A 13,726-nucleotide genomic window follows, 5' to 3' on the forward strand; every position below is an offset into this window, starting at 1 on the left:
GCACCAGCCCCTCCTGCAGCATAGCACCCCCACAACATGATGCTGCCACCCCTGTGCTTCACGGTTGGGATGGTATTCTTCGGCTTGCAAGCATCCCCCTTTTTCCTCCAAACATAACGATGATCATTATGTTCAAACAGTTCTATTTTTTTGTTTCATCAGACCAGAGGACATTTCTCCAAAAAGTATGATCTTTGTCCCCATGTGCAGTTGCAAACCATAGTCTAGCTTTTTATGGCGGTTTTGGAGCGGTGGTTTCTTCCTTGCTGAGCGGCCTTTCAGGTTATGTCGATATAGGACACATTTAACTGTGGATATAGATACTTTTGTACCTGTTTCCTCCAGCATCTTCACAAGGTCCTTTGCTGTTGTTCTGGGATTGATTTGCACTTTTCAACCAAAGTATGTTCATCTCTAGGAGACAGAACGCATCTCCTTCCTGAGCAGTATGACGGCTGCGTGGTCCCATGGTGTTTAGACCTGCGTACTATTGTTTGTACAGATAAACGTGGTACCTTCAGGCGTTTGGAAATTGCTCCCAAGGATGAACCAGACTTGTGGTCTACAATTTTTTTTCTGAGGTCTTGGCTGATTTTCTTTTGATTTTCCCATGATGTCAAGCAACAAGGCACTGAGTTTGAAGGTAGGCCTTGAAATACATCCACAGGTACACCTCCAATTGACTCAAATTATGTCAATAAGCCTATCAGAAGCTTCTAAAGCCATGACATCATTTTCTGGAATTTTCCAAGCTGTTTAAAAGCACAGTCAATTTAGTGCATGTAAACTTCTGACCCACTGGAATTGTGATACAGTGAATTATAAGTGAAATAATCCGTCTGTAAACAATTGTTGGAAAAATTACTTGTTTCATGCACAAAGTAGATGTCCTAACCGAATTGCCAAAACTATAGTTTGTTAACAAGACATTTCTGCAGTGGTTGAAAAACGAGTTTTAATGACTCCAACCTGTAAACTTCCGACTTCAACTGTAGATGTTACCGTGACATACAAGCCTTTAACCAACTACTAATCACTACTGTATACAGCATATACTTGTCCTGCTACTAACAACATGTATTTTATTTTATAAAATACTAATTTACTGTATAATATAAATATATTACCAAATTAGTTTTTTTTTATTCAGTCATTCCACTCCCCTCGGTTTTGGGTTATCTCGAAGTTCAGCCCCCTGCGCCAGAAAGGGGCGTGGCTTGTACAATGAGGTAATCGGAGTAAACAGTAAAGATGGCGACGTATGGAGCAGGAGGAGAGGGGTACTCCGGCCTGAACGGGATGGTTTCCGAGACAGAACACAAAATAATGACAGACCTACCGGCCGAGTTACTCGAGTACATCTTATGCTTCCCTGTCCTCAAGCATGTCGACATTTGCAACGTTTCCTGCAGCTGCAAGCGGTTACACGACGTTTGCCACGGCAGAGGGAAGGTCTGGGGACACCAGTACAAACTCAGGTGAACTGACATTAGCTTGCTTGCATAATCCCACTAGCTAGCTAGAGACGTAGCTATCTAATGCTAGATGGCATCTACATCGCAGTTGCCCCTCTAAAATACGAAATTATCTCTAGCAGTACAGTCAGCACATATCCGTCATAGCGAGCTACTGTCGCAAGGGAGCTGTCAAACGGCCGTTGACATTCTGCTGATGCACCAAATTCGACATCACGCAAAGTAACGTTAATAGCTAGCTAGCTAACGTTATGTATCCAGCCTAGCTAGGTAGCTACCATGTCCAGGGCTTATATAAGAAGCTACTAAAATATCTAGGTCACAATTAACCATTTCACATAATCGTGCCTCTGAGGACAGACATTAAAGTTGTGTGACCTTGAATGCTTGGAAATTGTGATTGAGGTCTTGTGCAGTTCTTGCCAAAAATCTGTTGGCTTGTTGGTAGTTTTTTTTCTCTGACCGAGTCCCCTGTATGGTTAAAGTTATGGCAAACCACTGCTGATTTTGAATCTCTTGGAATAATTATTTGTAAGCCAGCCACATGTTACTACATAGTAATTAGGCCTTACAGAAATGTTTAATGTCATTCTGTACCATGCAAGTGATGGGCTAATAATAAACTCATCAAAAAAAGAAATGACCTCTCACTGTTAACTGTGTTTATTTTCAGCAAACTTAAGATGTGTAAATATTTGTCTGAACATAACCAGATTCTACAAATGAGACAAACTGAACAAGTTCCACAGACATGTGACTAACAGAAATGGAATAATGTGTCCTTGAACAAATGGGGGGGTCAAAATCAAAAGTAACAGTCAGTATCTGGTGTGGTTGCAGTGGATCTCCTCCTCATGGACTGCACCAGATTTGCCAGTTCTTGCTGTGAGATGTTACCCCACTCTTCCACCAAGGCACCTGCAAGTTCCCGGACATTTCTGGAGGAAATGGCCCTAGCCCTCACCCTCCGATCCAACGGGTCCCAGACGTGCTCAATGGGATTGAGATCTGGGCTCTTTGCTGGCCATGGCAGAACACTGACATTCCTGTCTTGCAGGAAATCATGCACAGAACAAACAGTATGGCTGGTGGCATTGTCATGCTGGAGGGTCATGTCAGGATGAGCCTGCAGGAAGGGTACCACATGAGGGAGGAGGATGTCTTTCCTGTAACGCACAGCGTTGAGATTGCCTGCAATGACAACAAGCTCAGTCCGATGATGCTGTGACACACCGTCCCAGACCATGACGGACCCTCCACCTCCAAATCGATCCCTCTCCAGAGTACAGGCCTCATTGTAACGCTCATTCCTTCGACGATAAACGCGAATCCGACCATCACCCCTGGTGAGATAAAACCGCGACTCGTCAGTGAAGAGCACTTTTTGCCAGTCCTGTCTGGTCCAGCGACGGTGGGTTTGTGCCCATAGGTGACGTTGTTGCCAGTGATGTCTGGTGAGGACTTGCCTTACAACAGGCCTACAAGCCCTCAGTCCAGCCTCTCTCAGCCTATTGTGGACAGTCTGACCACTGATGGAGGGATTGTGCGTTCCTGGTGTAACTTGGGCAGTTGTTGTTGCCATTCTGTACCTGTCCCGAAGATGTGATGTTCAGATGTACCGATCCTGTGCAGGTGTTGTTACACATGGTCTGCTACTGCGAGGACAATCCGCTGTCCGTCCTGTCTCCCTGTAGCACTCTCTTAGGGGTCTCACAGTACGGACATTGCAATTTATTGCCCTGGCTCATCTGCAGTCCTCATGCCTCCTTGCAGCATGCCTAAGGCACGTTCACGCAGATGAGCAGGGACCCTGGGCATCTTTCTTTTGGTGTTTTTCAGAGTCAGTAGAAAGGCCTCTTTAGTGTCCAAAGTTTTCATAACTGTGACCTTAATTGCCTACCGTCTGTAAGCTGTTAGTGTCTTAACGACCGTTCCAAAGGTGCATGTTCATTAATTGTTTATGGTTCATTGAACAAGCATGGGAAACAGTGTTTAAACCCTTTACAGTGAAGATCTGTGAAGTTGTTTGGATTTTTACGAATTATCTTTGAAAGACAGGGTCCTGAAAAAGGGACGTTTCTTTTTTTGCTGAGTTTATTTATGATTTTACACCCAACATACATTAGCCTACTACTTGTTCACTGAACTCAACTCCCTACTAATCTGACACATACAATGAAATTCACTGTATCTGACTGCAATCTCTTTCCCTACACTCCCCAGATGGCCAAGATTGCAGAAGCATTACCGCCAGAATGAGTGTTGCGATTGGCTGAAAGAATACAGAACGCGACACACTGTTGGTCTACAAATACGACGAACAGTTGTATCCATCTCAAAGAGATTCTTCACGGAAGTTGTAAGTAATGACATTCGCAGTAAGCTGTCATGGTTATTGTCATTCTAACTTAGCCAGGCTAGTTTGTGGAGACTGAAGTAGTGTTACTAACATTGTATGAACTTGTAAAGGAGTTGGTGACAGTTGTCTCTTGGCCATACTAATCCACCACATCATGGTGTCTGTGATTTAGCTGCTGTACGCAACTGCGCACGTGATCATGCGTTTTTGTGTGTGTGTGTGTGTGTGTGTGTGAGGTTGGCTGGCCTGGTTAGCACTAACCCAGAGATCTGTAACACAGCCTTGCGTTGGCCAGGTGCTGGGGGACAGCTTTGCTGAGATTGAGTCCCTCGGGGCCCCTGAGCACTTCTGTGAAGACGAGCTGCTCTCCATACTGAACTCAGATAGGAGGTAAGAGCCATGTCTACACTCCAGTCCAGCACAAAAATCTATCTTTGGTCATTGGTTCTGTTTTATGTGTTAATGCTCCCTAGAGCTTTGTTTTATGTGCATTGTTACAATCTTTTTTTCTCCATCACTCTCTCTCCCTATTTATCTCTCTCTCATTTTCACCTTGCTTGCCCTCTCTCACCTTTTTCTTTCTCTCCTTCTCACTCTCTCCTTCTCTTTCTTGTGCCTTATCTCTTTCCATTCCTCTTCTCTCTCTCTCATCCCACCCCCATAGGAAAAGCCTGACACTGAAGTACTATGCAAAGAAAATCCTTTATTTCCTTCGCCAGCAGAACATTCTAAGGAGTTTAAAGATGTTTCTCGAGCAGCCTGCAGAGCAGCAGTCAGCACTAGAGGGTGAGTCATGGATATGGTGTACTTACTGTAGTACATGTGGAGTGGGCCTATTCATACACTGCATTTATATGTATCATACTCTCATGACTTGTATTCAGTGTAGGCCTAAATTAAGTAAGGCAGACAGCTGAACATGGGCCTAGCCATACATTTAATAAAAATAATGAGTGTTTGGAGAGAAAAAAAACTATGGCCGTTTTTCCCTCCATTGTGGTTTTTGAAGTCCTATGATTGCACCACTGTTTGCATTAAAATCCATAGAGAGAGTGTTAATAACAAAGCCATAAAGAAATGTAGTGTATAACCATGTGTTTTTACAGTCCTCTATTGTCTCCTCTCCTACTGTAGGAGCTGTGCTGGTGGACCAGTATTGTAACCCCCTGGCAGATGTGTCGTTGGACGGTATATCCTCCCAACTGGAGGAGATCACTGACAAGGTCAAGAAGATGCTGCGGATGAAGAATTCCTCTCATCCAAGCCTGAGGGTCACACAAGGTTGGTCTGAGCTGGAGAGAAACACATGTTGGAATGTTCTGTTTGTCTCTCAGGAATTAATACAAAGAGCTAATACAAAGTCAGGCATTGTCAGACCTCAAAAGTAGTCTAATGTCGATGTTTTAGTGCATTTTCACGTCGACAAATTTTGATTTTGGAGTTCACTATTATCTAACTTAGGAGCTTGTGAGTGTATTACATTGTACCATTGGTTTTGACCTTAGTACATTCTCAGCACCGTTCTTTGCTAATACTTAACGATGTGATCCTTTGTGTTCTGTCTAGGTGACTGCTGTGCTGTGGAGGACTTTGAGCTCGAGAGACAGGTGGTGGTTGCCCTCAATGCTGTTTTGTACGAGCAGCTTCAGTACAAGGGCAACGAGTGTGATTACTACAATCCTCTCAACTCTTACATACACCAGGTAGGTGCTCTCATCGAGAGGCTATAGAGGTATTGGATGGTGATTTACATTCCAAAGCGACTTACAGTTAGTGCATTCATCTTAAGATATCCAGGTGGGACAACCCCATATCACAGTTATAGCAAGTAAATTCTTCCTCGATGAAGTGTCTATCAGCAAAGCCAGAGCTAGTAAGGGGGGAAATAGTTAAGTACGAGTGTTAGTTTACTAAAGGCTTCTTTTTTTGGGGTGTGGGGGGGGGTTCTGTGGGAGTATTGAAGATACTCTTTGAAGAGGTAGGTTTTCAGATGTTTTCGGTCCTAGCTTCAGGGGGATGTTGGTTCCACCATTATCGTGCCAGGACAGAGAAGAGTTTGGACTGGGCTGAGCGGGAGCTGCCCTCCCGTAGGGGTGGGAGGGCCAAGAGACCAGAGGTGGCAGAACAGAATACTTGGGTTGGGGTGTAGGGTTAGAGCCTGAAGGTAGGGAGGGGAAGTTCATTTTGCTGCTCCGTAGGCAAGCACTACGGTCTAGTAGTGGATGCGAGCTTCGATTGGAAACCAGTGCAGTGTGCGCAGGAGTGGGGTGACATGGGAGAATTTAGGAAAGTTGACACCAGACGGTGCTGCAGCGTTCTGGATTAGTTGCAGGGGTTTGATGGCACAAGCGTGGAGCCCAACCAACAGCGAATTGCAGTAGTCCAGACGGGATGTGACAAGTGCCTGGATTAGGACCTGCGCCGCTTCCTGTGTGAAGTAGGGTTGTAGAATAGTGGTCACCAACCTTTTTTAAATTTGTTTACTTTTTCTCCCCAATTTCGTGATATCCAATTGGTAGTTAGTCTTGTCCCATCTCTGCGACTTCCGTACGGACTCGGAAGAGGTGAGGGTCGAGAGCCATGCGTCCTCCCCGAAACACGACCCAGCCAAGCCGCACTGCTTCTTGACACACTGCTTGCTTAAGCCGGAAGCCAACCGCACCAATGTGTCGGAGGAAACACCGTACAACTGGCGACCGTGTCAGCGTGCATGCGCACAGGAGTCGCTAGAGCGCGATGGGACAAGGACATCCCGGCCGGCCAAACCCTCCCCTAACCCGGACGACACTGGGCCAATTCTACGTTGCCTCTTGGGTCTCCCAGTCGTGGCCGGCTGCGGCACAGCCCGGGATCGAACCCGAATCTGTAGTGACGCCCCAAGCACTGCAGTGCCTTAGACCGCTGCGCCACTCGGGAGTCCCCCGGTCATCAATCAGTCCCCCGGTCAAGATACTTTTGCAGTCAAAAAGCAAGCTGAGATCTCAGAATACGAAAAAACACGAAAAAAAGGGGCGCAAACCTTTAGGTCTTTATTGTTGGCTTTTCTACAGAAATGTTTGGTGATCGACTAGTAATGCCTTGAAGATCGCCCAGTTGGTGACCACTGTTATGGAGCATGAACCTGCAGGAGTGAGTCACTGCTTTGATGTTTGTAGAGAACGACAGGGTGTTGTCCATGGTCACACCAAGGTTTTTTGCACTCTGGGAGGGGGACACCATGGAGTTGTCAACCATGATAGAGGTCTTGAAGCAGGCAGACCTTCCCCGTGAGGAAGAGTAGCTCTGTCTTGTTGAATTTGAGGTGGTGGACTGACATCCAAGCTGAGATATCTGCCAGGCACACAGAGATGCATGTTGCCACCTGGGTGTCAGAAGGGGGAAAGGAGAAAAGTAATTGAGTGTCATCCGCATAGCAATGATGGGAGAGACCATGTGAGGATATGACGGAGCCGAGTAACTTGGTGTATAGGGAGAAGAGGATAGTGCCTAGAACCGAGACCAGTAGTGAGAGTACGTGGTGCAGACACAGATCCTCTCCACGTCACCTGGTAGAAGAGGCCTGCCAGGTAGGATTCATGAGGGTACAGAGCCTGAGACGCCCGGCGCTGAGAAGGTGGAGAGGAGGATCTGATGGTTCAGTGTCAAAGGCAGCAGATAGATTTAGGAGGATGAGAACAGAGGAAAGAGTCAACTTTGGCAGTGCAGAGAGCCTCCGTAACACAGAGAAAAGCAGTCACGGTTGAGTGACCCATCTTAAAGCCTGACTGGTTAGGGTCAAGAACATAATTCTGAGAGAGATAGCGAGGGAGTTAGTCAGAGACAGAATGCTCAAATGTTTTGGAAAGAAAAGAGAAGGGATACTGGTCAGAGGGGTCAAGTGTTGGTTTCTCGTGGAGGGGAGAGACTCAGGACATTTTGAAGTCAAAGGGTCGGGGACAGTGGTCGGGAATGGGAGAAGTTCTCCAGAGATGTTCTGGAGAAGGGGATGGGGTTGAGCGGGCAGGTTGTTGGGCGGCCAGACCTCACTGGAGAACTCGTTTCATCTGGAGAGAGAGGGGAAGTCAAGGCGTAGGGTAGTTCTTTGTGAGTGGGACCAGGGGACTCAATAGGCTGAGTGAATGAGGAGCGGATGTCATCACACTTCTTTTCAAAGTGGTTGACAAAGTAATCCGCATAGGAGGGAGAGGCTGGAGGATTAAGGAGGGAGGAGAAGGTGGAAAATAGTTTCTTAGGGTTAGAGGTAGAAACTTGACATTTAGAGTGATAGAAAGTGGCTTTTGCAATGGATACAGAGGAAGAGAAGGCAGAAAGGAGTGAAAGGATGATAGGTCCTCCGGAACTTTAGTTTTCCTCCATATTTGCACCGCTGCCCTGTTCTGTAAGCTCGCAATGAGTCACTCAGCCACGGAGTAGGAGGAGAGGGCTGAGCCAGCCAGAAGGAAATGGGATAGTGCGAGTCATAGGATGCGGAAAGGGAGGATAGTAGAATCGAAGAGGCTGAATCAGGAGACAGTAAGGAGAAGGATTTAGCAGAAGGGAGTGATTATAGGATAGAAGAGGAGACTGAGAGCGAAGAAGGCTACAGCGCATGTGGGTAGGGGCTGAGTGGCTAGCTAGGGTTGGAGGAGAGGGAGACAAAAGGAAACAAAGTAGTAATCAGGGACCTGGAGTGGGGTTGCTGTGAGATTAGTAGGCAAACAGCCTTTAGTAAAGATTAGGTCAAGCGTATTGCCTGCCTTGTGAGTGGGAGGAGATTGGGAGAGGGTGAGGGGAAAAAAAGGAGGGAGGTTGAAGTCACCCAGTACGAAGACCGGTGAGACATCATCAAGAAATTAGCTTATCAAGGTGTCAAGCTCATTGAGGAACTCTCTAAGGGCATCTGGTGGGTGATAGATGACGACAATGTTAAGCTTGAGTGAACAAGTGACAGTGACAGCATGGAATTCAAATGAGGAGATGGACAGGGTAGTGAGGGAGAAAAGAGAATCTCCACTTAGGAGAAATGAGCAGCCCTGTGCCAACACCGCGACGACTAGATTCTCTCGGACTATGAGAGAAAACATAGTCAGATGAAGCGAGAGCAGCTGGAAAAGCAGTGTTCTCTGGGATGATCCATGTCCCCGCCAGGGCAAAAAAAGTCTAGGGACTGAAGGGCAGCATAGGCTGAGATGAACTCTGTGTTCTTGACCGAGATGAACTCGGCGTTCTTGACCGAGATGAACTCGGCATTCTTGACTGCAGATCGGCAGTTCCAAACGCTGCCGGAGTCCAGGAATTCCACTGGGTTGTGCATGCAGGGTACACTAAATTAGAAGGATTGCAGCCATGGGGCGGGGAGTGTCTGTAAAGCCTACACAGAGAGGAGTGAACTGGGATAGAAAAAAGTGCATAGTTGCCAAAGCTACAAAAGAGCAAAATTAGATAATCTGAAAATAACTAGGTAAGATACTCCTGGTTGATGTGTCAACAATCATCTGCAAATTATGAGCAGTCAGCAGTGCTAAGTAGGCTACTGGGAAGACAGGCAGCACTTAAAGTAGATGGCCTTAGCTAGCAAGAAGACAGTACTAGACAACAACAGATTAAGACAAAAATTATACTTATCAGTCCTAGAGATACAAGGAGTCCTCCAGCTAGAGCTATAGATGTTATCCTCGGCCTGTAAGCATCTCAGAGTAGGAGTGCTGAACTTCCTAGATCAGCACTCCTACTTTGAGTCTTTTTGAATATGGGCCCTTTATTATTTAAATATAGTGAAAGTCTATTGATACTGTTATCCTCACCTTTTAATGGACAAAGTGGCTCTTTGAACTCTAAGTGGCTCTTCCTTACAGTCCCATGTCTTCTATTCCTTACCTAGGTGTTGCTCCGCCGGACAGGCATTCCCATCAGCCTGTCTGTCCTGTACATGACCCTGGCCAGGAAACTGGGGGTTCAGCTGGAGCCCGTAAACTTCCCCAATCACTTCCTGCTTCGCTGGTGCCAGCATCAAAGAGGGTAAGAGCCAGAGTGTGAGAGGAAGTGAACGTAAGGCATATACTTGAATGATCAGCCTTTAGTTCAGAACTAGTTCATGATTGGGTGAAATGCAGCATTGCTCTCCCAAAACTCTCCCAAAATGTCAATATACCCAATGTAGCATCGTCTGCGTTGCATACTAAAAATTGCCTCAAAGTAACTTATTTTTTATTTGTATTGATAAAGCTACACATCTCATTCCAGGAGTGGGGACATCTATGACTTTGTGTACATTGACGCTTTCGGTAAAGGCAAGCAGCTGACGGCTAAGGAGTGTGAGTACCTCATCGGTCACCAGGTGACTGCAGACTACTACAGTGCCATCAGTACCACAGAAGTGCTGCTAAGGATGGTGGGGAATCTGCTCAACATCGGCAAGCGAGGGTAAGAGTTGTGGACTTAGGGATGTGATTTTTCTTCAACTAATCAATAACTTTTCTGACATCTTCTATCTGTACATCCAAAATCTTATTTTTCCTTATTTTCTATGTTGTCCTCAGGATCTCATCCTTGAGGTAATGTTAGAGTTTGTCAAAAATAAATTCCTACACTCAACTGTCGCTGCTCTGGTATGAAATAACATTGTGTATCACTGTGCTGTGTCATGCAGGGAAGGCAATGAAAAATCCTACCAGCTGCTGAGAGACTCTCTGGATCTCTACCTCACCATCAACCCAGACAATGTTCAATACCTTCTACTACAGGCTAGACTCTACTTCCACCTGGGCATCTGGCCTGAGAAGGTTAGCATGATTTCTCAAGATGGCACATCATGAACCCAAGTACATGTAATTGGACCATATGACTTTACCCTGGCTTTGATGTTCAAAGAGGCAGCACATTTAGAGTTTATTTTATTTTATTGGGAAATCCATTTTTGTAAGAAACAATTTATCTTCTGTCATTTGGCTATTGGTCTGCTTCTCTAACCTCCAGGACTAGCTGCCTCTACTTTCTTACTACGGTACAGAGCAGAGGACAAGCTTTCCCCAACTGATAATGACTGGTGTCTGCTTGATGTCTCACCCCTCTCCCTGCCTCCTCCAGGTCCTAGACATCCTGCAGCACATCCAGGCGTTGGACCCGTCCCAGCATGGGGCGGTAGGCTACCTGGTGCAGCACACCCTGGAGCACATCCAGCACAAGAAGCACCCGGTGGAGCCAGAGGTGAAGAGACGTAGCGCCCCCGAGCACGTAGAAGTGCAGTACAGCGTAGGCCTGATCATGAAACACAAGAGGTGCGTCTAAGTTCTGACCAGGCAGTCAGTCACTCTATCCACTTCCTTTATTATTTTGGTCTTCTTTCCATCTGTCCATACTCCACTACCCCTTTTTGATAAATGCAGACACTCTGCAATATATGTATTTACTACATTCCCATGAGTTTAAGTTTGTCTAGTATTGCCTTGTAGTGTGACTCGGATGTTTTGTATTGATAAAGCCCATGTGTTACACTGTACCCCATCTCTCTCTGACACTGAGTGGCTGCCCCCCCTCTCATTACCAGGTCTGGCTATAACTGTGTGATATACGGCTGGGACCCCAAGTGCACCATGAGCCAGGAGTGGATCACCACAATGAGGGTCCACCAGCTGTCCAGCGGGGCCAACCAGCCATTCTACAACGTCTTAGTGCAGGACGGTACCTGTCGATACGCTGCCCAGGGTACGTCTCCTCTAGACACACTAACATACATTCTCAATGTGTCAGGGCAATGGTAGTTAGTTAAGAAGGCGCTCTAAGATGTAAGAAACTTGACAAATGTAGTACTTGAAATGCTTATTGAAGAGTTATACATGCTGGATGAGTAGAATACCTATCTGCTAAGGTGTAAGCCTATATGTTTTTGCATTAACACACAGAATATGCAGCTGTCTTGTACAGCAGTGGTTCCCAAACTTTTTCGGTTACTGTTCCAACAACTCAATTTTGCTCTGCTCTGAGTACCCCTGAAGTACCTCCTCATGTACATTTAACAGTAGGCCTATGGTCTTATGAGACTTCTCAAGTACCCCCTGTGGATAGACCAAGTACCCAGTTTAAGATTTGATGTCACATGATATGATACTTAGTTTTCTTTAAAGTATCTTTCTGCCTCTCTCCCATCTCCCAGAAAACCTGGAGCCTCATTCCGCTCCTCTGGAGATCGCCCATCCGGAGGTGGGCCGCTATTTCTCAGAGTTCCATGACAGCCACTACGTTGCCAACGAGGAGTTGCAGACACGCTACCCGGAGGACATGGCAGAGACCCTGGGCACCGTACGGGACCTCTACCACAGACTGACGCCCTCCTCAGGGCAGGCCTCAGGGCAACAGGAGAGCCCTAAAGGCCCCGGGGTCTCCTCCCAGGACCAGAAGAGCCAGGAGAACCAGGAAGCCATGCCCATGTAGCTTAGCGTCCACTACTTCTCGGCCCTTTCCAAAACAACCCCTAGCCCCTACCACCTAGGCACTTGTGTAGATCTGAAAGGATTGGATGGGTATAAACAATATGTCAGAATTACAACTAGCCTATCATAGGGCATAGTGGAGCTACTACTAGACCCTACAGCAGGGATAGATTCAGCCGCGAGCCGGTTTTTTATTTTTATTTTTTTTCTTCTAGAGTGGATGGTCGGGGAGCCGGAACATAATTACAAATAATTTGTAAACTGCAAATTGACCGCAAGAAGCCCAAACAGATATAATATTTGTCTAAAACATTATCATTTCAAACCCTTTCTTACATTTTATATACGATCATATGTCTCTCTTATGTGTGGGAATACTTGTGAACTTATTTCCCAAATTAAAATCACTTGGAGCTGATTTCCTGGTGTTTTTACAGTTTTGTATGTCCAACAATGAAAATGCAAAAAAAGATACAGAAATAAATATATATTTGGTTGCTCAGAAGGTTTTAATTGGGGGGCCAAATAAAACCACCTGCGGGCCAAATTTGGCCCGTGGGCCACCAGTTGGTGAACCCTGGGCTAGGGGTTGTTTCTAGATGGGAAGCCCCCTCTCTTCCCCATCCAATTCCTTTACTTGACAACGTCCTGTCCAGAACCATCAGGGCCCCTGTTCACAAACTATCTCAGAGTAGCGAGTGCTGATCTAGGATCAGCTCATACCTGCCAGTATAATTGTATTCACTATCTAAAATGCTAAACTGATCCTAGATCATCACTCCTAGTCTAAAGCGATTTATGAATGAGTGCCCTGGAATGCTTCAGTACCTGGATCATGTGCTGTACCACCGATTGCCAACCAACGCCAATAAAAGCCAAAACCCCTTTTCTCTCTCCACCTTCATCCACCTTCAAGAAGATATACCAAGCTTGTCTCCTTTACTCTCGCTCTCGCTCTCGCTCTCGCTCTCCATCTCAATCTACTGTCTTCACCGTCTGTCAAGTTCTTCCCAGAGCTGACCCCTAGGCCATCACCCGCTCTCTTACCTCCACATGAAACACTATCAAAATGAACGTTACAGTATGAAACCATGTGAAAATTAACATTACTGTTACAATATCTCTTTCCATCTTCACATTACATTATAATAATGATTCATGCACTTACGAAAGGATGACTTTCGAATTTCTAGAACATGTTATACATTTTTTTTCTGTATATTTACAAGTAAAACATTGTAGGACTTTTAAGGGCTCACAGATGTGTTGAGCTGTGTAAAAAGAAAACCACTAGAACTACAATGACTTGAAACCGTAGTGGTGAGACTGGATGAAATGAAAGGAAAAAATAAAATGTTTCAAGGTTTATTTTGGTCTTCTACTATGTTATTTACAACAAACTGTTGTATTGTCTCTTCAAGAGCATGCTAAAGAATATACATTATAGTAGCCTGTGTATTCCTTTTACAAAATAACGTTCTGAT

The 13,726-nt window shown here is 45.7% G+C and overlaps 1 protein-coding gene across 2 annotated transcripts; it reads left to right on the plus strand.

Moving 5' to 3' along the window:
• Nucleotides 1-1,245: 1,245 nt before the first annotated feature.
• fbxo21 (F-box protein 21) lies at nt 1,246-13,608 on the plus strand. 2 transcript variants are annotated; one of them, XM_038988358.1, is made up of 12 exons: nt 1,246-1,478; nt 3,699-3,834; nt 4,115-4,224; nt 4,499-4,620; nt 4,969-5,115; nt 5,401-5,537; nt 9,695-9,831; nt 10,057-10,236; nt 10,463-10,595; nt 10,900-11,090; nt 11,360-11,517; nt 11,966-13,608. In XM_038988358.1, exons 1-12 carry the CDS (start codon nt 1,252-1,254, stop codon nt 12,241-12,243), a joined length of 1,956 nt encoding a protein of 651 aa, XP_038844286.1. In that variant the 5' UTR covers nt 1,246-1,251; the 3' UTR covers nt 12,244-13,608. The 2 variants fall into 2 exon arrangements, with proteins under 2 accessions (XP_038844286.1, XP_038844295.1); XM_038988367.1 differs by having other exon boundaries at nt 4,130-4,224.
• The last annotated feature ends 118 nt before the right edge of the window (nt 13,609-13,726 follow it).

This window comes from Salvelinus namaycush, chromosome 1 (assembly GCF_016432855.1).
Source record: "Salvelinus namaycush isolate Seneca chromosome 1, SaNama_1.0, whole genome shotgun sequence".
NCBI lineage: Eukaryota > Metazoa > Chordata > Actinopteri > Salmoniformes > Salmonidae > Salvelinus > Salvelinus namaycush.

Bases quoted from the DNA above. Each gene is read 5' to 3' on its own strand.
- fbxo21 (XM_038988358.1), top strand. From the start codon at position 1,252: ATGGCGACGTATGGAGCAGGAGGAGAGGGGTACTCCGGCCTGAACGGG. The intron at 4,621-4,968 runs GTGAGTCATGGA...CTCCTACTGTAG, and splicing joins GCAGCAGTCAGCACTAGAGG to GAGCTGTGCTGGTGGACCAG. The intron at 5,116-5,400 runs GTTGGTCTGAGC...TGTTCTGTCTAG, and splicing joins AAGCCTGAGGGTCACACAAG to GTGACTGCTGTGCTGTGGAG.